Raw genomic sequence first — 21719 nt, forward strand, 5'->3', positions numbered from 1 at the left:
TGGAAATAGTTGGCCTGCCCCAAGGATCATTGACTGTTAATCATTGAGAGATCCTGGATACAATCCCAGTGTGAAAACCGCTACGTATCTAGTAGCTTGCATGCTTCCAAGCAAAGAAGAAAAGCCCCTCCACCCCAATTTTCTCTGTTAAGAATGCGCTGTCAGCAAGGAAGAAATGACAAAATAAAGCCAAATGATCAAGGCAGCATTCTGAGACTCCAAAGAAGCAAAAACAGAGGCAATTCACAATTTTCTGACCAAGGAATAAATACTGAGAAATGACAGTGAATGCTACCACTGTGGGGTCAGATTAAAACTTAAATATGTCTTTGAAAATGAATTTCCTTTACATTGTGTGATAAATCTGAATCACAACAAGAAAATATGAAAACTCTGCTCTCCTGTTGAATTGGAATGCTATTATGCTGAATGCCATAGATACATCCTTAAAGAAATAGGAATAAATCCTAGATTTTCTTAAAAGAGCTGATGGAGTTTCAGACTCTTTGAAAAGACAGATCAGTAGGTTGAGATTGTACTAGCTTTTGTTGGATGTCCTGAGAATACTTTGCCTATTCTTCAGTTTTGCCTCTAATTTTCTATATATATTACCAGAGGTAATTTCTCTAATTATTTTGCAAGTAGAAGAGGAGGCTTGAAGACTTCATGAAATATATCCTATGGATTTCAGGAGGTAGGAATGTTGCCAGGCATAATTTTGGAACGGTAAAGATAAAAGTGCAGATTTCTACATTTCTTCATTTTCAATATCCTTTCAATTACATTTCTTGACCCATCTGGTTATTAAGAAGTTGATATCAAAAACAGAAGCATAAAATTATTTCCTAAAAATGATTTATTCCTGCCTCAGTTGTTTGGAACTATTTTGGCGTATAATACTATGGAATCAGTCCCTGTGCAAAAGAATAAATGGACCTAAATCTAACATTATAAATCATGACTCTCAAAAAACGGTGGGAGAAAATTTTAATCTTCCAAGACATTCCATGGCTGACCTAAAAGTGGCTGTCCTCAAACAGAAGAACTTCACAGAGAGATTACAATGTGAATTGCTGAAATAGAGTTTATTCACAAATTCAGAACAATGGACCTCTTTGAGGCTGAAGAGAGGATTCTTATCTTACTACAAATGCTAATTTTTGCTCTAATCAAGCTGCATTGTACCTTTACATCATGATTAGACATGGGCACGATCGGAATTACGGTCTGAAAATTGCCCCGATTTTGGCTATTGCGCTATTGGGACCGGGCTGATCGGTTCCGTCCACGGCTCCCGGTTCAGCGGTCGGGTGGGGCGCTCTATCGGGTCTCGATTGGATCGATCGGTTTATGTTTGGGATTGCAGTCTGCAGACAGTCTGGCGCCAGCCATCTGTTCCTGAGGGAACGGAGCCCCATGGAAACGGAGCCTGGGGAATGCCGGAGCTGTTTGCCTTCCTTCTGTCGCCCTGGAAACGCGAATGGAAGCCCAGCTTTCCTTGATCAGCAGGGCTTCCTTCCAACCACAGAGCAGCCAGAAAAGCGTGCGCCCATCTCGTCCATTTGGGAGAAGAGAGGGGAGGGCGGGGGAAGGGGGTGTTCTTCTGTAGCCATGGGCACTCGAATCTCATCCCTGCAAAGCCTGAGAGGCAGCTCTTATGGCCAAACACAGCCCTCCTGCGTAGCAGACCCAGGCTTTATAAATAGCCATGTGCTGCGCAACAAAGTTTCACTTTCCGCTCACGGGTGGAGTGGGACAGAGGCGAGCTCTCACTTGCTGCTTTTGGAGAGAGAGAGCGCAAGAGAGAGAGAGAGAGGGAGGGAGCTTTAGCTTTGGGCTTCAGCGGATAGGGAATTAGGGAATAGGGAGCTATCTCCTCTGGTTCCAGGGCTGCCACCTAGCTCTGGGGCCAAGCTCGGTGGGCACCTCGGCTGAGGGCTCAGGTCTGGGGGGGAGTGTTGCAGTTGGGGTTGGGCTCTATTCCTATTCTCTCTCTCTGCTTCCAGGGCTGCCATCTAGCTCTGGGGCCAAGCTCAGTGGGCACCTCCTTGGCTGAGGGCTCACACAGTAGTACACACTCTAGTGCCTGGTCACTCTGGTCTGGGGGAGTGTTGGTGGTGGGGCCGCCCTCCCGCGTCGGCCTTCCTGATTCCCGATTCTGTATCGGAAACGGGACTTGATCAGCGAGGTTTGGGTACCTGGGTTCGGCGCCACCGCAGAATCACGATCAGCTACATCGGGATTATTTTTTGGATTGTGCCCATGTCTAATCATGATGCCCTCCCTTGTAACACCCCATTGACTTTGGACTGGGATATAAGGCTCAGAGATCTCCATTCCTACTGGTGTTTGAAGAAGCGAGTTCTGACTGAAAATCTTGATGGTTTCTAAGGTACCACAGGACTCAGATCCTACCATGAAACTATGATTAATTTATGTTTCAAACAGGTAATTGAAATGAGGTAGCCATGCGTAACAGACAAGTCCAGTTCCACCTCTCCCAGTTAACAGCCAGTGGGAGCTGATGGAATGTTGGGGATACTGGAAAATGGGATCCATTAGAACAGTTACAGAAGGAGGGAAGGATTTTTGGCTGCTGAAGGGTAATGGTGGCTGCTGACACATATCATATTGCAACCATCTACTGTTATGATAGTGTGCGATGATAAGTTCACATATTAAGAACTGTGTATTCCTCTGTTTGACTCACTCATTCCTCTGTTGTTAAACCTCTAAATAAAAATTTATTTGTTTCTCTCTGTTTAAACCTGGCTTGTTTATATGTATGTTGACTCACGGAAACCACTCACACAGATAATTCAGTCTGATCATGACCAATGTGTCTGAGCAACTACATGGTTGCTGTGTATATGGGAAATAGTGAGTTCCATTACTCTAATAGCACTGGGCTGTAGCTGGGTAAGGGGTGGTGAATTTAGGGATCTGGCTGCCCTGCCTGGTGATATCTCTGAGAGAAGGAGAGAATGCCCTTCTATGTGTAAAAGGGTCAGGGTTCTCTGCCTAGTAAAGAGAGGCAAGACAAGTGATAATTTGTGGCTGTCCTGAACTACCTATAAAGCCCAGAACCTTTAAAGGGAGATTTATGGTGGGTGACATGATGTAAAGGAGATCACACCATGCCATTTTGTTGTAGAAAATAAAACAAAAGTCCAGTGGCACCTTAAACTATCAACATTTATTTCAATGAGCTTTCTTGAGTCAAAGCTCATCTTTTCACATATGTGAAAGGAAGATCATAATGAGAATTCTTCTTATGGGGAAGATTACATATTTCAAGCGTAAATTGTCTGCATCGAGGAAAAGAGAAGAAGTAGAAAGGTCAGGTGTGAATTCTGTCATCAGTTGACAGAATTAGCAGATACAGATAATGGATGATGAGAGACAACAGATGATGAAGTAGGGTAAATAGGGAAAATAACAACGACCCAGGGAGAACTGGCCTAAAGTTTAAGTGAAAATTAACTGATACTGGTATAAGGCTAGAGTCTGATAAAATATGTTTTAAAAAGTCAATTAAAATTTCTAAAAAAAATGGGTCCTATAGAGCTGCTGCCATGATCTGAATAGCCCAGGCAAGCCCAATCTAGTCAGATCTCAGAAGCTAAGCAGGGTCTGCCTTCATTAGTAATTGGATGGAAGACCTCCAAGGAAAAGACTAGGGTCTCTATGCAGAGACAGGCATTGGCAAAGCATCTCTGTTAGTCTCTTGCCTTCAAAGCCCCAGCAGTGGTCACCGTGAGTTGGCTATGCCTTGATGGCATGTTCCACCGCCATCAAGCTATTAGAAATTGTAGAGAGTAAGGAAATCCAAGTCTCTTTCAGCATTACATGTAGTGTTTAATTTCTGGATGAATTCTAATTCAGCATTTGCATGTTATATAGTCCTTTTGAATTTTTTTTTGTAGAACAGTGATTTTTAGGTCTGCAATAATATGTCCAGAGATATTAAAATATTTCCTCCGTGTTTTGAGGTTGCAGTTTCTTATGTTGAATTTGTGTTCATTGATTCTCTCATGCAGAGACTGATATGTTTGTCCAGTGTAGACAGTAGGAGGTCATAGTTGGCACTTGATGGCATATGTTAAATTGGATGATGTACCAGTGGATGAGCCCGGGTATCATAGCTGTTAGTAAGCCCTAAAACAGTATTGCCTGAGTGTATATGGAGACAGGTGAGCACTTGTTTATTCTACCATTGTTAATGTCACTGCCTCCCCCTCCCCCCCCAAAAAAAACTTCAGAGAGAATTTAGGAAAAACATACAGCCTATCTGTCCCAATTTTCAGCAAACAGACCCTATTTTCTGGAGTATGTCCCTTCTAAATTACTGTCCTGATATTGTTCCTATTTTTCTTTGGGGAGCACCTTGTTAAAATTTTGCTTACATGACTTACTAGAAGTTTTTGAGCAGGAGAAGGAAGCACCTTCTGCCTACTGCACATGCATGCACATTCATGTAAATGCACCTACTGAGGTTCATTTTGAACTGATGATGAAGTTTTTTATGGCAACTTTTTTTAGCAAATTTTTTCCTAATGAACAAATACCATCTTAGCATTTAAAGCAATGCAGAGTAAATGAATACCATGTACAGCAGATGGAAGCAGAGCCTTCATCAACATTGTATAATTATCAGGGAGGGGAAGCTTGGGCAATAAGTCTTGGTATAAGAGTCAGGGCATTTCATCCATGTCTGTATTTTCACCTGTGAAGTGTTGGATAACCTGTAAAGGGTTGCATGCTAAGTTGGCCTCTCACAACTCATCATTTCTCTGTAACAACAGGCAAAGTTATTTGGTTGGGCAGTTAGAATGGCATGACCCATTTTCCTGAAGTGCGTCACAAAGGTTATTATTCCCTTATGACATCTCCTGCTTTCTACCACTGCAGGGAAATATATAGTCTTTGAGGTGAGAACATGGGGAGTTACTGCTCTCTTTTACTTTTGAGTATATGGGAGAAGAGGGTTTATGGCTCCCCATTGGTTTCCTCCTGTTGTCAGAAAGTATTTGCAACTGTCTGACCTTAGAGCAGCTGCTACTCTGCCCATTTGCCACCTCCTGGCACTTCTTGCCCATCCCAGGATGGAGCAAAAAGAAGGTAATATGGACTGTAAGCATACAGTAAGTCTTACAGCCTCGTGTTCCTGCTGTGGATCAGAGAAAAGGGAATCAAGACAGAAATAAGCTATTGCCATCTTGCTGCCAAATATTGGACAATGCCTTTCTAGCCAATCTGAAATATCAATGAAAATATTTTCTCTGGCACCATGGTGATTTACAGAATGATACAAGAGTTACCAACTTCAAGAGTATGGGCCCCAAGGCCCCAGCACTGAACGATATACGTTTGGAGGAGCATGTATAGATGTAAAGTTCCCCATTTATAGAGCTTTAAGGATCAAGCTGCAAAACAGACAAGACTAGACATAGATTTCAATAAATATCTTCTCTCTGTGATGACATTAAAGGCAGCCATTCTGCAGAAATGCCAGCAAGATTTTGGCAGTCACAATCTAATTGCATGATACATGTTGACTTGCTTGTAATTGGATTATTTAGCGCCTGGTTAGACAAGATATATATTTAAGTGTTTGATTTTCAGTGAAATGAATTCCTATTAGAAAGTTAAGAGGAGAAAGAAACGAAGGTATTTCTAGATGTACCACTCAGGTTTCTTGTTCTCCATCTGATGGGAGTGTATTAATGATCTTTGAGACCTGGAAAAAGAACAGCCACTCCATACCCACTCTATGGCTTATTAGTAGAATCTTACTGAAAGTTAATACTGTAGAAAAGTATACAATTGTATATTTGTTTGTTTTTTCTTTTAAGGGGAACACTTGAGGATTTGCCCACAAGGCTACACTTGCTGTACCAGTGAGATGGAGGAGAACTTTGCCAACAAGAGTAGGACTGAATTTGAAGGCATGTTGAAAGAAGCTACTCGCTCAGTGCAAATAAACTTAACATCCCAGTACAAGAGTTTTGATGGTAAGTTAAGCAAACTAGATATAACAAGGCCCAGTTTGGGATACTAGTTGCCTTTACTTGCAGTTTTCTAGCCATTGTATACATGCTTGGTGTAATTAATTTGCAACATCAGTAGAAGTGAAATGCCCATTCAGGTTCAAGCACTTAACAACACTGAGAAGAAAGTTTATGTCTACAACAGGAGTCCCCAATATTGTTGAACCTGTGGGTACTTTGGAATTTTGAGAACTGGTTGTGACTTGTGAGTACCACAACAAAATGTCTGCATGGAGGCTGGGTCCAAACTTAAAATATTGTGAGGGTTCCACAGAATTTTATGAGTTTCCAAGCCAAGCAGTCTCCTGCAATGAATGTAGCTGTTTCTAAATGTGTGGTTCCTGCAGAAACCTTGACTGTTCCGAAACCTCTGTTCCAGTGAAATGGTGAAAGGCTAGGCTTAGCTCTTTGTTTGTGGGAAGAGATGGTATGAGAACGAAACAAGCAGGCTCCAGGAAACACATTGGTGGGGACCTTGGTGCCCGCAGGAACCACTAGTCTACATTGTCTATCAAATATCTCCAATTTCAGTATAATGTGATTAAATATCTAGTTGGGTTTTTAACCACACCCTGTTTGACTGGGTTTATTGTTCCTATTATTCCCAAGGAATTTTCTGTATAATATATCCAACAAGACCTGTGGCTGACTTTTTGGCAAAACTGAGCTAACTGTGAATCCAAAGAGAAATGGTTGTTAAAAGAATTCTACCACAGGAAGGAAGCATTAAATGGACAGCAAAGTAAAATGGGAAACTTCAAGATTACTTAATGACTCTAAAGAAACCAGTACGGCCTCCTGAACCAGGCAAGATTCTTGAATAAACCCACGACAATTTAAATAACATGCTGAAATGGCAGCTCTTTAATGGTAAATTATTAAAGCATAGAAGTTTAAGCAATAAGCTCAGCTGTGTATCCAAAGTCCTCTGCCTCTTCACATGTGCAAGAAAATGTGTAGGGCCTATACCGGATGGAAGCAGGATTGGACCCCTCCCCCAAAGCTGGCCTTATATCCACATTTTGGCTGCAACTGTTAGCAGGTTCTCTGCATGTGGGTCCAATTGGCCTGTCTGAATATCTCAGAAGTGAGGGACATAAAATTCTGTGTGACGGGATGGCTGGGCTTCTGGGGCTGCCCATCAGGCCTGTGGCACAACTGACATAGATATGATGTATGCCACTGCCCAGCCCTGGATACCTCCCCTTGCCATGCTCATTAGCAGGATTGTTTCATCACCCAAGTGACCACTTGGGGTGCCAAACCAGTGAGAGGCACACTAATATGGGAGAGGCAGCAGATGTGGTGTAATTGTCATCACCTTCAGCACTTTTGCCACTGCTACTAGGACTCTGGGGCAGGGGGTGGGGGCTGTAGAGGCAGTTCCTTTGCAGTCTGCCTTCGAACCTGTGTAGGCAGCAGGAGAAGAGGTGTGTACCTTCTCTCATGCTGCCACTACTTGCGTAAGGTCCATCCAAGACAGGGTAGGATGCTAAGATCAGAAGGACTGATTAGAAGGATCCTAAGGGATCAGGGTAGGATCCTAAGATCAGGAGGATTGAGCCTAGATGTGTTGGACTCTGTGCATGTTAAGTATTGCATCCACACAAAATGAGCCCAGTGGCAACGCATGTGACATGATTCCTCTTTTCCACAGATTTTGCATGCATATGTGTTTAGGTCTAAAATATATTGATTATCAGAATATTCGAAAGGGTGTATTTCAGTGATAAACATGCTTTAGGATGCCTACTCTCAATTTATTATCTGGCCTATAGATGGATTTTTTGCCTGTTTATAATGCAGGGCACCCCAACAAATCCAGTCTCTTACCACCAAAATAATTAAAAGCAGAGTTTGCCATGCTATTTGATATATACTAAATAGAGGTAGCCTGGTAGCAACATACTGTGCACATTGTTGGTTAATAGCTTTTTTTCATGTCCTGCTCTGTCTTAGAACTTCTGGCTGAAGTTGCATGTTTTCTTTATAACTGTTTTTTCCCCAGTGGTTTAGAAAACATTCCTTTTATTTCCGTAAGATGTATTTTTCTTAACAATTTATCTCAGTCCTGAAGCCATGTCTTTGCTCACTAAAACAAATAAAATATTACTTTATCAAGTCATAATGTACAAATCATTGCCTCTGTCTGGCATGTGTAACCTCAGTGGAGCCCCTAGGCCAGAGAAGATGTTTCTAGCTCCCGTCGCATTTTTCAGTTTGCTTCAGCGACTGCTGAGATCAGTGCTTGGTATATGATTTAAGTAAGTCAGGTAAAATTTATGTCATTCAAAACTATATTTTACTTATTTTTAGGGTTGCTGGATGTTTTAGAGAGAAGAAATCTAATACTAGTAAATGATTTCTTTGATCCCTGGCTTCAGAAAACTTGAACATTAGGACAAAATGTGTGCATGACCTATGGAAATACTGAATATTGAATGCCAGACACATTCAGAAATGTCACATAGTGTAGTTCTGCAAGTTAATGCAGCTGCAAAAAATACCTTCCACAAACTCAGACTAGAGCAGAAGATGTCTCCTTACTTTGACACGGCCACTCTGGCCACCTGGATCCATGGCATAGTAACATCAAGATGTGACTACTATAATGCACTCTACATAGGTCTCCCCTCGAAGTCAACTTGGGGACTCCGGTTGGTGCAGAATGCCACTGCTTGATTATTATCAGGAACTAGGTGGGGTGTGCATATTATTCCCATTCTGTAGTCACTCCATTAGCTACCCATCAGTTACTGGGCTCAGTTCAAGGTACAAGGCTTGGGTATATCTGAACAACAACAAAAAAACCTTCTGAAATTCTGAGAGTAATGAAAAGTTATCTCCCAGAATTTCAGGAGTGCTTTTTGGATTAGGGAGTGGGGAAGGAAAGTGTATTGGCAGTTTTTAAAGGGACAAGGCCGTCACTCCATGGATCTTTCAGTTTTTAAAACTGAAAAGGGAAGGAGGCAGCTTGAGGACCTACCTGGCTGGCCAGATCTGTGTCATAGTGACTGGCCCTCTGTTGGGATTTTGGCTAGTGTTCTACGTTCAGTCATGAAAGAGTTAAATTGTTATTATGTTTGTTTAGTCAGATAGCTAGTTAGCATAGGACCAATTAGGCCTCCAGTAAAAGTTTCCCCCACAGAAAGGGGAGTCTTTAGTCTTAATATAGGAATCTGTAATGGTCTTTTGGATGAACCGATTTATGAGGGGGCAGTTAGCTAGCAACATATACTAAGGGTTTATTGCTCTTTATTCAGTCTCTAAGTAAGTGTTCAGCTCACTTTCTAAGCTCCTAGACTAACCATAAAGATGTAGACAGTTAGCTATTTATTTTCTTACCAAATGTACCCTTTTCCCTGATAATGTAGTGAAAATATTTTTCTAGAGCTAAAACCACAGAAGTCTGTCTACTTATTTCCAATGCGTTAATATTAAACTCTGCAACTCTTTTTAATTCATCCCACACCCTTCTCACAGCAGAGTCCACCTGGGCCCTGACAGCTTGCAGAGAACGGCTGCTGGGCCTCTTGGCATTCCTTCAAGGCCTGGGATGCTGTCACAGGAACTAGGGAAGCTCCAGAGCCTCACAAAAGCTTCCAAAGGCTCACAGGTGTTTCTGGAGCTGCCTGCAATTTCTGCAGCACTAGCCCAAGCCTCAGAGGAATGGATGCAGGCCCAACAGCCATACTCCCTCAGGTGTCAGTGCTGTGGTGGGCTCTGCCATGACAAAGGCCAGCAGCTGTGACATAGTCCTGGCTGGCAAAGTAAGTCCTGCAGCTGCCTCTTTCGGTTTTCAGTTTTAAAAAAAGAAAGGCCCATGGTGGGTCTTGTCCCTTTAAAATGGTGCTAACATGCTCCCCTCTCTTGCCCAAGAAAGATGCACTTCAAAAATTTCCATTTTAATTTCACGTAAGGGCTTTTTTTTTAAGGCGTGCTTTTTGGATACTGGATTTCTGAAATCTGAAAATTGCCAGAAGATAATTCTTAACATGATCCCCCATCCTAATTCAGGCATAATGAAAACATGCCCCGTAAAAAAAAAAAAAAAAACCTGAACCAAAATTAAAACAAGAAATTTTTGAAATGCAGATGCCTACTTCCTGTATCTTAAGCCCATTAGATCTAAACCTTTCCCTTTTCCGTGTGACTGTCCTTTAGGTATCTGAATATCACAGTCATGGTGTAACGAGCTTTTGCCTGTGTCTGAAACTAAGCTTTTACTAGCCAAGAGAAAGATGTATCTCTCTCCTGGAAAGCTTACAGCAATTAGTTCTCAGACCTGTCAAACAGATAAGTTCTTTGAACCAGCTGTTTATCAGTACATTTATTTATATAGGGTTCAATATTGCTTTGCAACTCTTTATCAAACACACAGACACCTGTCTAGAGTTTATTTCACTTTATTGAAAATACACCCTAGTTCTTTAATGAAGCAAGTAATCAAAATATAAATGGCTATTAATATAAATCCTATAAAAACAGAACACAGAGAGGCAATGAGAAATAAGTTTGCTAACATTTCTTAATAAATTCCAAGTTTAACATAATCAAAGTTTCTATGAAATACATAGGTAGAATAAGTTCTCACCTAGATTCTCTCAAGAGATTTCTTCCATCAGAGCTCTACCATTCTATTTGTGTTTGCAATTTTATACCTCATCATATGCAAATATTTAAGGTCTATTCACATGATAGCACAAACAAACAATGATTGGTTTGACGCTTCACTGAATATTAATAATTTCTATAGTACAACCTTCCAATTAGTAAAAAATTATGCCATACTCAGATCTGCAAAACAAAACTACAAATCTCTGAGAAGTGTCAGGAAAAGTTAAGTTGAGCGATCACCATTGGTTGAATCTCTGATAGAGGAACATTAATCTCAATAGAGTCCACTATTTTAATTAACTGTCAAAGGATGAAAGCACACCTGTTAGAATTACCTAACACATAGAAAAAACACACAGACAGTTCATGCAAAGTTTAAAAGTTCATCTAGAGAATACAAGAGCTTGGCCTGGTATTACTCAGTATTGATTATTGTCATGTGCTTTTATCTATATTGGTATAACAATGGTTGCCCTCAGTCTTCCTTTCTCTAGGAAAACATGCCCAGTTCCATCACCCTTTCCTTCCTGGGCCTGCTTTACAAGCTCCAGCCATCCTTATTGCCCTCTTCTGCACCCATTCCAATTTGTCTGCATCCTCTTCAAAGTTCGGCATTTGGAGGCAGAAATCCAAGGAAGGTTTGACTAGCACAGAGTACAGTGGAAGAGTTACTTCTCAGGAACTTCAATAATATGCTTGTATTAATGCAGTCTAACATTACATTAGCCTTTTTGCAGCATATCACATAGCTTACGTTCAGCTAGATCTATTATTCTAACTCTGACACATATTTCAATATGTAAGGAAAGGTAATATAGCACATCCAGCAGATCTGTGTGGGCTGAAGGAAGTGGGTGCAAGAAGACAGTACTAACTTATTTTTCAAACAGGCTTGGATAAGGGAGGGTATAGTTTCCTGTAGGCTAAAGGAAAAGTTGAGTGATGGAGAGAATCCCACCAAGCTTTCTAAATCACAATATTCCCTCCAGTGTGCTACAAATCACATTTAAGTGAAAGTACCAAGCTACTGCAATTAATTTAAACAAGTCTAAGATAGGCAATTACTGCATTAAAGGGCTCTGTACTATTGCATTAAAAGAAGCTAGTTTTTTTAAAAAAACAGGTCACAGAGAAATGTCATGAATGAAACTGACATGATTTTTCCATACAAGTTGATCTGTTGGCTCTTGCTTAAATTAAGAACCAAAAGCTATTGAACAGCAATTCCTGCAATGATTTAAGGATTTTAAAGACAAACAGGTTTATTGTTGCTTTATTGTTGTTTGGGGATTACAGCCTGATACATGAAGTGTATCCTCAGTCTACAGATACTGGGTACAGGGAATAGCCCAAAGGCCATGAAATACAAGAAGTATAACCTGTGATACTGCATTTCAGATTTCTCAAGCTATAAGGAATCTGCTGAATCAGCAAACTGTTTTGTTTCTTGATCTTTTAGCCCCACTAGTTAGTATTTTTCTCTCAGGTACTCTGTGTGTGCATTTGTGCATCTAAATAATATGTATAGGATCCTAGTCTTGTGCCAGCCTCTGGCACCACCAGAAGGCTTCTTGCACTGGAGGCAAGTTCCACCATAAGTGGAATAGATCCAGAGGAGTTAGCCGTGTTAGTCTGTGGTAGCAAAATCAAAAAGAGTCCAGTAGCACCTTTAAGACTAACCAATTTTATTGTAGCATAAGCTTTCGAGAATCAAGTTCTCTTCATCAGATGCCTGATAGTACAATTTGCAGAGGGAGTTGGGCTCAAATCCACAAAAGCTTCTACCAGCATACATTGATAGGTCTTACATTTGCCACAAGAATATTTCTTTTGTTTTGCTATAGCACACTAACAAAGCTACCCTCTTTCAGTTATTTAAAAACATCTGACATTTCCAAAGCAATTAACAGGCAGAAAAGTAGAAAATGCAGTGTGGAATGAATTTGCTTTCTTTAAAGGTAATTTTACTTCCTGTCCCTTTCACAGATTTATTGCTACTGCTTTGTTAAATGAACTCAGTTTCAATTGAGCAAGGAACTGAGGAGACAGAATGCATTCAGATTTGAGCCCAGTTCAGTCATTATAATTTTAGCAATCGAGCCACGTGTAAGGGAGATCATATAGCATGCATTCTTCTGTCTGTGTATGGTTACTTTTTTGTGAGAATACGACAATGTATGTTTTTCAGCTGTGATTGGAAACCCAGATTTTTGAGGGTATGCTTTTAGACTTTCTAAAGCTGGAAAATATGGCTATTGCCCTGTTAATACAAAATGGCAACCACACATATCTGGAAGATTGCCTATAATGCATTGTCCCGTTATGTGAAGTTGGAAAAGTTGTAATGTTGTAAGTTGCCAATGCTGTAGCGACTGAACAGTGCTATGATTGTGTCTTTGGTAAAAGGAGTGTTCTATAAGTATCTTCTTAACTGGAAAAAGTAACTATTACTCTTGATATTCCTAGCAGGCAGACAGAGTAACTTTCCCCAGTGCAGCTGCATTTATCTAGAGGTGAAAGCAGTGAATTAAGACCCTCTTGTGTTGAAAGGAGTTGCTGACACCTTCTACTGCCTCTGACACATCTTTTGGTTATGTAAACAAATTGGAGAGAGAAATCAGATGAGGTGTTATCCCAGAACAGTTACTTGTGTAGACATGCCCTACCATGGTTCAGTTAATCTGCCCCATAGTGGCTATTAGCGGCAATCCCACTAACTGCAAGCAACGTTCTATAAGATATGTTTTATAGCTGTGATACAGTAGACATCATGTAGGTCAAAAAGCTTTCCATTTGACACAGCACCAGGTTTGCTCCTATTCTTAGGTGGCTGTTATGTCCAGTTCTGCCCTCCATGTTCCCACTTACACAACATCAGGTTATAGCACTTGTTGGTGTGATAGCTGTGGCACATCCCATATGTGTTGACATGGTGCCATTGATCTGTTTACATCACTAATACAATTCTGCCGATGTTTTATAACAGCATCATTATAGGATCCAGCATCAGGTTTTTTTCAGGTGTCAGCACAGCCCTGTGTACTTTCAGTATTCTCTTAGCACTTGTATTTATTCTCTTAAATTGTTGAAGATTACTTTCAGAAGTAATCCCACTTTACAGAACCACTGGATTTGATCCCCCAAAAATCCGCCTGGTTTAAATGTTATGAAACAATGTGGTGTAGTGGTTAGAGTGTCATATTAAGATTTAGGAGATCCAGGTTCAAATCCCCACTCTGACATGGAAGCTTGCTGGGTGACCTTGAGCCAGTGACTCTAACCCTAACCTATCTCACAGGGGTTTTTTGAGGATAAAATGGCAAAAAGGAGAACACTGTAAGTTCCTTTGAGTCCAAAGTAAATAAACAAAGAAACAAATAATAAGGAAAAATAATAACCATATCTACTTTAACAGAACAGTGACAACTGGTTGTTCATGGAATAACCATGCAAATCAGCATAAAGTAACAGGTGTGCCCTCTACTGGTGGTAGATCAAAAATTGTCAAAACTGCTATCTGCTGTCAATAGCCACTGAATACTTAACCCTGTCATTGCGTACTCAGAAGTTATGAGACTTACTGCCTAGAAAGTATGCTTATGAACACAACATTAATATTGTCCATGACATATCTGTCTATATGTATCTCTGCCTAGCCACCACCTGCCTTGTGTGCAAGCACACTCTTGGACAAGTTGGAATATTTGCATATGTAGCAGTTTCGTTTTGCTCTGACCTATAGGCAAAAAAAAGAATTCTGAGGCACCACAAAAAGCTGTGCACCAATATCTACTGGCAGTGGCTTTCAATTGCTTTACACATTTTGAATGTGACTCATGTCAGTAGTAGGGCTATCTTCCTTTATTTAGGAAGTCATGTCTTTGGGACTGGTACAGCCTGCCATTGTATCCTTCACACTGGTAGCATAGTTGGCAAAATGCAATGAATGAGAGAGGAGTGTGTCAATAGGAAGTGACAAAGAGGGGCTGCACATTCAACAGAACAAGGCTGTTCTTATGACATTAATCAAAGCTCAATTGTTAAATTGTAATCCTCTTTATGCCCCTCAACCTCCCTCTTCTCTTTCTTTGACTGCAATATTATACTGGTCTTCTCTTCCCAAATATATGGATGCTGTTTAGTTGAAAAGGCTGGTATGATAGTTGACCTTTAGCTGGGAGCCAGGAAATATGAATTTTGGGTTCTTGTAAGGAAATGTTAATGTGCAATTTAAAATAATCCTAGTTCCTTTAAGAATCTGAATAATTCCCATATTAGACAAAGGCTGACCATTTACTGTATTTGTAAACTGCTCTTGTCAGACGTTGTAAAATTATTTTTTATCAGGCAGCTTGCCAAACAATTTGATGCCATTTTAAATTTTAGTTAGCATCAAATCAGTGAAGGGCTACATTAATAAACCAGGCAAAGTGGACTTCTTAAAACTATTTGAACAGTTATATATTTTCTTAAAACTATATCACTAATTCACATACTAAGGAAGATTATGTTGGAAGTTGTCATGAGCTAAAGATTAACACTGATTTATAACATTTACTGTTTCACCATTCTTCAGATTTCTAGTACAGATCAATGTGGCTGTGTAAAAGGAACTCATTTATATTAGCAAATAATTTCAAACATCAAGCATTCTTCTCTGCAGAAGGATTCAGCACACAGCTATTCTAATAGTGTAGACATGAACTATACAGGAAAGAAGGATAAGTACGAAAATAAACATCTAATGAGTCGATGTTTTGATTTGAGGAAGAGATTGCAGAATGTTTGTAATTCTTTTTATCGCTGTTGTTTAAAAGAGGAGATAAAGTGCACAAAAACATTTCTGTTGGGCCACTTGAGACAGTTATGGGTTTTTACTGGAATCCCCTAAAACAGCACATCCAAGAGGCCAGTGTCCTTATTTATCCGGCTCCCATTCTGGGTATGCTGCAGTTTTAATTTGCTGTTTATATTTTGGATTGCCAGTATGATACTGCCATGATGACACTGCAGTTATTTTTGTTTGTTTCATTACTGCTATTGGTTTTATGTTCTTAGCTGATTTTAATTTTTTGAATCTTCTGTAAGTCACCTTGGGCCATCTATATGGTGAGTAAGTGGATAAAGAAATAACAAATGAGATGTCAGCTAAATCCAAGGATAGCCCATGTCTTCCTTCCTCAACATTGGGAGCCAGCAGAGGGCTAGTGTGGGTCAAAAGCCAATTTGTCTGGATTATCAGTAAATTCTCTGAAATAATATAGCCATAGTTTAAGTTAGAAGCATCTTCTTTTAAGTAGGGATGTGCATTAAAAAAAAATCCTAGTGCTCCAGATCCAGGTTTCAGGGATACCTAAATAAATAAATAAATAAATCCAGTAGCCCTGAAATCTGGGTCAGATTCTCTGATCCAAGTTAGAGAATCCTGGATTTATCCAGCCATTATTCTCTATGGGGGAAAATGTCTGGGGAGGCAGGGGGCATTTTTTAAAACTCCACCAGATTTGCAGAGAACCTACGCCTGACTGGCCACTAAATAATCCCCAAATTTTAGGAGTATTGGACCATAGGGTCCAATTCTATGGGCTCCTGAACAAGCTGCCCCTAGGCACTCTCCCTTGTTTCCTATGGGGGAAAACATTTCCATGGCCTTTAAATTCTGCTGCTTGTCTCCCTGCTCCTTGCTTAGGATTTGCTGGTTCACCATAAAAACCTCTTGCGAGCTTACCCAACAAAGCCTAACAGAATCAAATTTCAGCAAGGGAACCAGTGTCAAACCTGAGATTCTCAAGCAGGGGTGGGGGGTGGGGGGAGAAGCTACTGAGTTTAAAAGGCAAATGCCAGTAGCGGTCTGAAGGGCTCATTTGGAGTTCGGGTTGGGATGGAGTGGCGGAATGGGATGGGAATCCATTCTGCCTGCTGCCTCCTTCTCTGCCCCACTAGCCAAGCACAGAGCTCAGCTTGGCTCCATTCACACCACGTCCCTCTTGCTTGCTGGCTGTGGCTACCTGTGACAGCTTTCTGCAGCTGCCTGCTACAGTTGAATAATCTGGCCCAGCAGTCCAGTTGCCCACATTGGATTCAGGGTTTTTCTCTGTGAACCAGTATAGCCAGAAAATGCTGGGTTGGCATAAATCTGGCTATTTTGCTGGTTCATGAACCCAGATCACACACACAGCTACTTTTAAGGCCAAGTCATATACTGCACAAAGATAATTCTTGAGTAGGAAGAAGTATTCCATGTATATGCAGCCTCTTGTGAAATGTGATATATGTTTATTCTTATGGCTTTCCAATTCATGTATTGCCACCAGAGCTGTGCTTAACAATGGATGCAGACTCTCTTCAGAGATCATCTTCATGTAAGAAAAGTGAGATATGAGAAGCAGTCCATTAGCTTCAGCAGTGAAACTCTTGTCAGAGCCATGAAAACCAGGAGTGAAATTGCCTCAGTGACTGTGCTTTTAAAAGGTAACTTCAGAATAAGTTCTCTGAAGTCATCTCTCTTTTCTGTGCCATGGCTGTTGTTTTAGGAAGCAGTTTTTGAACCTGACAAACACAGCATGTTATCCCACAGAGTGGTATGTCTATGGCTTGTGTAGGAGACGTAAACAAGGATCAGAACAAAGGAGCTGTTCCCTTTTTTCTTTTCAGAAGTGAGGCAAGAGGAAGCCTTGAGCAGCCCTGTTGGTTGTGTGGGGAGGCGGGGGCGGGGGGGGGAATCCACCTTCAGAAAACACAAACAACACAGGTGATTTATGACAATCCCGCTGCTGCTTTCAACAGGAATCAAGCTTTGGCAAAGAGGCAATTCTTCCTCATACAGTGAGCAGCGACATCCCTCTCAGTATTTATGGTTTAACTGAAATGGGGCAAGGTGTCTATCAAAAGCACATTCCAGAACTTGGGGAGATTAAACCTGACAGGTAGCTGCCTCAGGGAAGCAAAGGCTTCTATTCACCTGTAACAGCTTGAGCACCTGGAGGTTTGCTTTCTCCTTATAGCCCCTTCTCCTCCCATTAAAGCTGCCAGCATCCATTGTAGGCTGCAGGGCATGGTTTCGTGTGTGAGCAGCAGTTTGTTTTAAGAGATGACATGAGAACAATCTCTCTCTCTCTCTCTCTCACACACACACACACACACACCAGGAAGTCTGCTGACTGGATGAGAAGCCAATGCTTCTGGGTTCAGTGGACGAGGAATAACAAAGCCTATGAGAGCGTAAAAGCTGACTTATATCATGATCTGCTGTGCTTAAAATAACTGAAATTTAGGTCGGAACTCGGAAGAGTAAAGTGTTTCCTTCAGCTCCATATGCACTAGCATAGCAGATGTTGCTACGTTGTGTCTCAAATGAATCTGCGGTGTTCAGACAACAGTGGAATGACATCTGTTTTGGGACTTCAAATATAGCACAAGCTTTACTGTGATATACAATGGCACACTAAGTTAATGAAGTACAGTCAGTTGTTTCAGAAGATAGCATTGGTGGATTTTATTTTAATATATAAATCGTTTTGGAACCCTCTGTTTCAAAGAGTACACAGACAATCAGCATACCTTTTATTATTAGTGTGCAATGTTGCCATTGGCTACTGAGGATCCCTTTATGCTGATTCTAGTCACAGTCAGGCCAGGTGGCTTAGGATCAGAACTGTAAAAGGACAGCTAATTTCCATCTGCATCCCATGTCCAAGAACCCCTTTGTACCAGATCCCAATTAACTGTTATTAAAACCCACATAGCAGTTCTCTTCATCCTTTTCCCACCAGAAAGTTAACTCAGTTAAATTTCTTATTAATGAAAACTTTTTTTTACGCTGTCCTTCTGTCATATAAAGGTTCCCTGGCACAATTTGCAATAGAATAAAATGATATTAAGAGGCAGAATAGAAAATTGGTGCAGGTGACCACTGTATTGAAACTTGTATTATTGATTTTGAAAAGTAGGTTAACTGTGGGTTGATCCCACCAGTATTTCTTGTGTCAAAAGAGGGAGGAGGTTGATTTTTGAACAATAAGAAGGCTATCCTGGGAATAATGGTATTTATGGGCGCACAGCTCATGCAAGCAGAAAAGGCTGTTTCATCATGCCTGATTCCTTTCCTCACTGTAGCCTCTGTCTTGCATGGGTTGTGTACCTCAAGTACCATTATTCCCAGCCTAGCCTTCTACCAGTGCAATCCTAAACAGACTTACTCTAGTCTAAGCCCATTAATTTCAATGGAGTAACTCTGCTCAGAATTGCATTGTAAGTGATCGTCTGCACCAGATTTGCCACCGTGAGTTGTCACTCTGGTCACTATGCAGCTTTTCCCTGGCTTTCCTGGGAGAGCTTAAACCCCGACTATTTTTTTAAAAATCCACTTTGCAGTAGGCTGTTTCCTCGTGCATACTCTTTATTCTGTTTTTGGTGTTCCACCCCCTTCCTCCCTCTCCCACCCACTGCCAGTGCACTGCATTGTGATTGGCTACTCTCGTCTAGCCAGCCACTCCCCTCCCCTCCCCTCCTTTCCATTCTTCCATGCTTCCCTCTTTCCTCTTTTAATTTTTTTTTTAAAGCCCAACACAGGATTGATGAATCTCTCACTGGAAAGCACAAGGGGAATTTCCTTATTTATTCTTTTTGCTTTGATATGGGTGAGAATATTGTATAGGGGACTAAATATCTGGGTATCAAAACTAAAGATTTTAATATCGAGTTTTAGAGAGGTGCAAGTGGCCACATACAAGCTGATTCCATGCCTTTCAGCTTGACTTCAGGGAAAGTGAGGAGTTATGTCCCAAGTGCAGAAGGGGCTGTAGAATCAGGGCATTTTTCAGTGGGAACGCGGTGGAACGGAGTTCCGGCACCTCTTAAAAATAGTCACATGGCCAGTGGCCCTGCCCCCTGATCTCCAGACAGAGGGGAGTTTATATTGCCCTCCGTGCTGCTCCAGCGGCGCAGAGGGCAATCTAAACTCACCTCTGTCTGGAGATCAGGGGGCGGGGCCACTGGTCATGTGATCATTTTCACTGAGGGCAATTTAAACTTTAAAAAACTCCCCCCTTGTTCCAGCTGACCCAAAGTGATGTCATTGTGCGGTCTTGAGTTCCACCACTGAGTTCCACCGCCTCTTTTCCCAGAAAAAAAGCCCTGTGTAGAATAATACTCAATACACATCTGCAGTCTGAAGTGATACATCAAAGAAGGGTTGTACTATGGAATATATAAAAATACCTTGATTATGTGGCCATGGGCATGTGGCCTGTGGTGGACTTGAGGTTTAAATTTGGGTCTCAAACTCAGTTCCTACTATCCATAGGATCATATTGTGTCTGAGGATTTCCACAATATTATATTGCAGAATCTCAAACTATGAGAATTCTTAAAGCTATAAAAGTCACTTCGATGAAAATTCCCTTTTGACCACACAGAAGAATCCAGTGGAGTAGCATCTTGCAAGAATGTTTGCTTGCTTTTCTTTACATGTTGCACCAACTTCCAGTTGAATTCTGGGTCAAGTTCAAGGTTTTGGTCTTGACGTTTAAAGCCCTTAGTGGAGTGGGACGAACATGCCTATGGACTGCCTCTCGCCATTGTTCCCCAGAGGGTGCTCCATTCAGCTGATGAATGTCTACTGGTGATTCCTGGCCCCAAAGATATTTGCTTGGCTTTGACCAGGGCCAGGGCTTTTTCAGCCCTGGCACCAGCCTGGTGGAACTATTTCTCCATTGAGACTCTGGCCCTGCAGAACTTGTTACAGTTCTGCCAGGCCTGTAAAATGGAGATGTTCTGCCAGGCCGATGGTTGTGATTAGAGTGTGAGTGAACTATCTGGCCGGCTTTCTTCCTGTGGCCTTTTAGGCCACCTTGCTTTGCTGGTTTGATCTTGGTGACCTGTTGTGTCACGCCTCACAATATCTGAGTGTTTGAGTGTATTGATTGAGAAATAACAAATGCCACATCTTGGAATGGTCTGGTTTTAATTATTTTGTATTGTATTTGACTAGTTTATTCATATTTATTGTATGTTTGTATGCTTTTATCTTTTATTGTATTATGGATTTGATGTTGTGACCTACCCTGAGCCTACTTGTGGGGAGGGTGGGTTAAAAGTTTAATAAAACAGATCTAAGCTGTCATACACTCATAACCACAGGCGGCAAGGATATGTAGGGGAAGAGAAATCTGGTGGAGAAAACTCAACAGGATCCAGTGGTGCCTGTGATAGAATCCAGATGGCTTGCTCTAGTTAATCAAGATTCACACTTAATGTGTGAACAAGCCATTAAACTGTAATCACACCGCTTAATTAATTAATTCCTGTAGTCCTGGTCTTCAATCATCTGATAGTTTCACTCATTGAAAACAAGAAAGAAAATGTGGTATGATTTTTATTCTTTGACTTTCATGCAAAGATTCAATCTGAAATTAAGTTGTCAGAAACCTTAGATTTTTATTCTATTTTTTATTCCAAAGAATTGTGGGATGGGAGATACGGGCTGCATTCCGATGATACAACAAACTCTAAATGGACCTCGATTTTGGTTTAAATAAGATCCAGTTTGCCATGATGTCTGAATGCCTGAACTTGATGTCTGAACCTTGGTAAAGTCGGATTTGTTTACCGCTGCAAACCAGGATTTTATACTTTGATTAAACCATAATTTAGAATCCCAGATTGAAAGGGAGGAAAGCTCCAATTTGCTGAAGAACCTACTTTCAGACATCATGGCAAATTGGAAATTAATCAAACCAGAAACTATTCAATCAAGTTCTGTACACTAGAAGAGAGGGGAGCGAGGAGAGCATGTGAGGACAGAAAGCAAATGATGACAGTGCCCAGTTATTCTGTTTTTATTACAACTTGCCATGACATCTAAATTCAACCATAATGATGGGCTCGATAGACCTTGGTCAGATGCAGCATAGCAATTCTTGTGTTCTTAAACAACTGTCCATTTTGCTAAACTGAGCAAAGTAAGAAGTGGTAGTTTCACGTTTCCTTGCTCACATGCTGTAAACTGGATGGTACAAGCACTGCCTAAGAGATTTGTGAAAACAATTTAAA

At 41.0% G+C, this 21719-nt stretch overlaps 1 protein-coding gene across 1 annotated transcript in view; it reads left to right on the forward strand.

Moving 5' to 3' along the window:
• The window catches only part of GPC1 (glypican 1), a 264011-nt gene that overhangs the window by 127316 nt on the left and 114976 nt on the right, over positions 1-21719 (forward strand). Inside the window, exon 2 of the mRNA XM_054983388.1 lies at positions 5856-6014. Coding sequence (XP_054839363.1) covers positions 5856-6014 — 159 coding nt within the window. The remainder of the gene's footprint in view (positions 1-5855; positions 6015-21719) is intronic.

Source organism: Eublepharis macularius, chromosome 6, assembly GCF_028583425.1.
Source record: "Eublepharis macularius isolate TG4126 chromosome 6, MPM_Emac_v1.0, whole genome shotgun sequence".
In the NCBI taxonomy this organism is placed as follows: domain Eukaryota; kingdom Metazoa; phylum Chordata; class Lepidosauria; order Squamata; family Eublepharidae; genus Eublepharis; species Eublepharis macularius.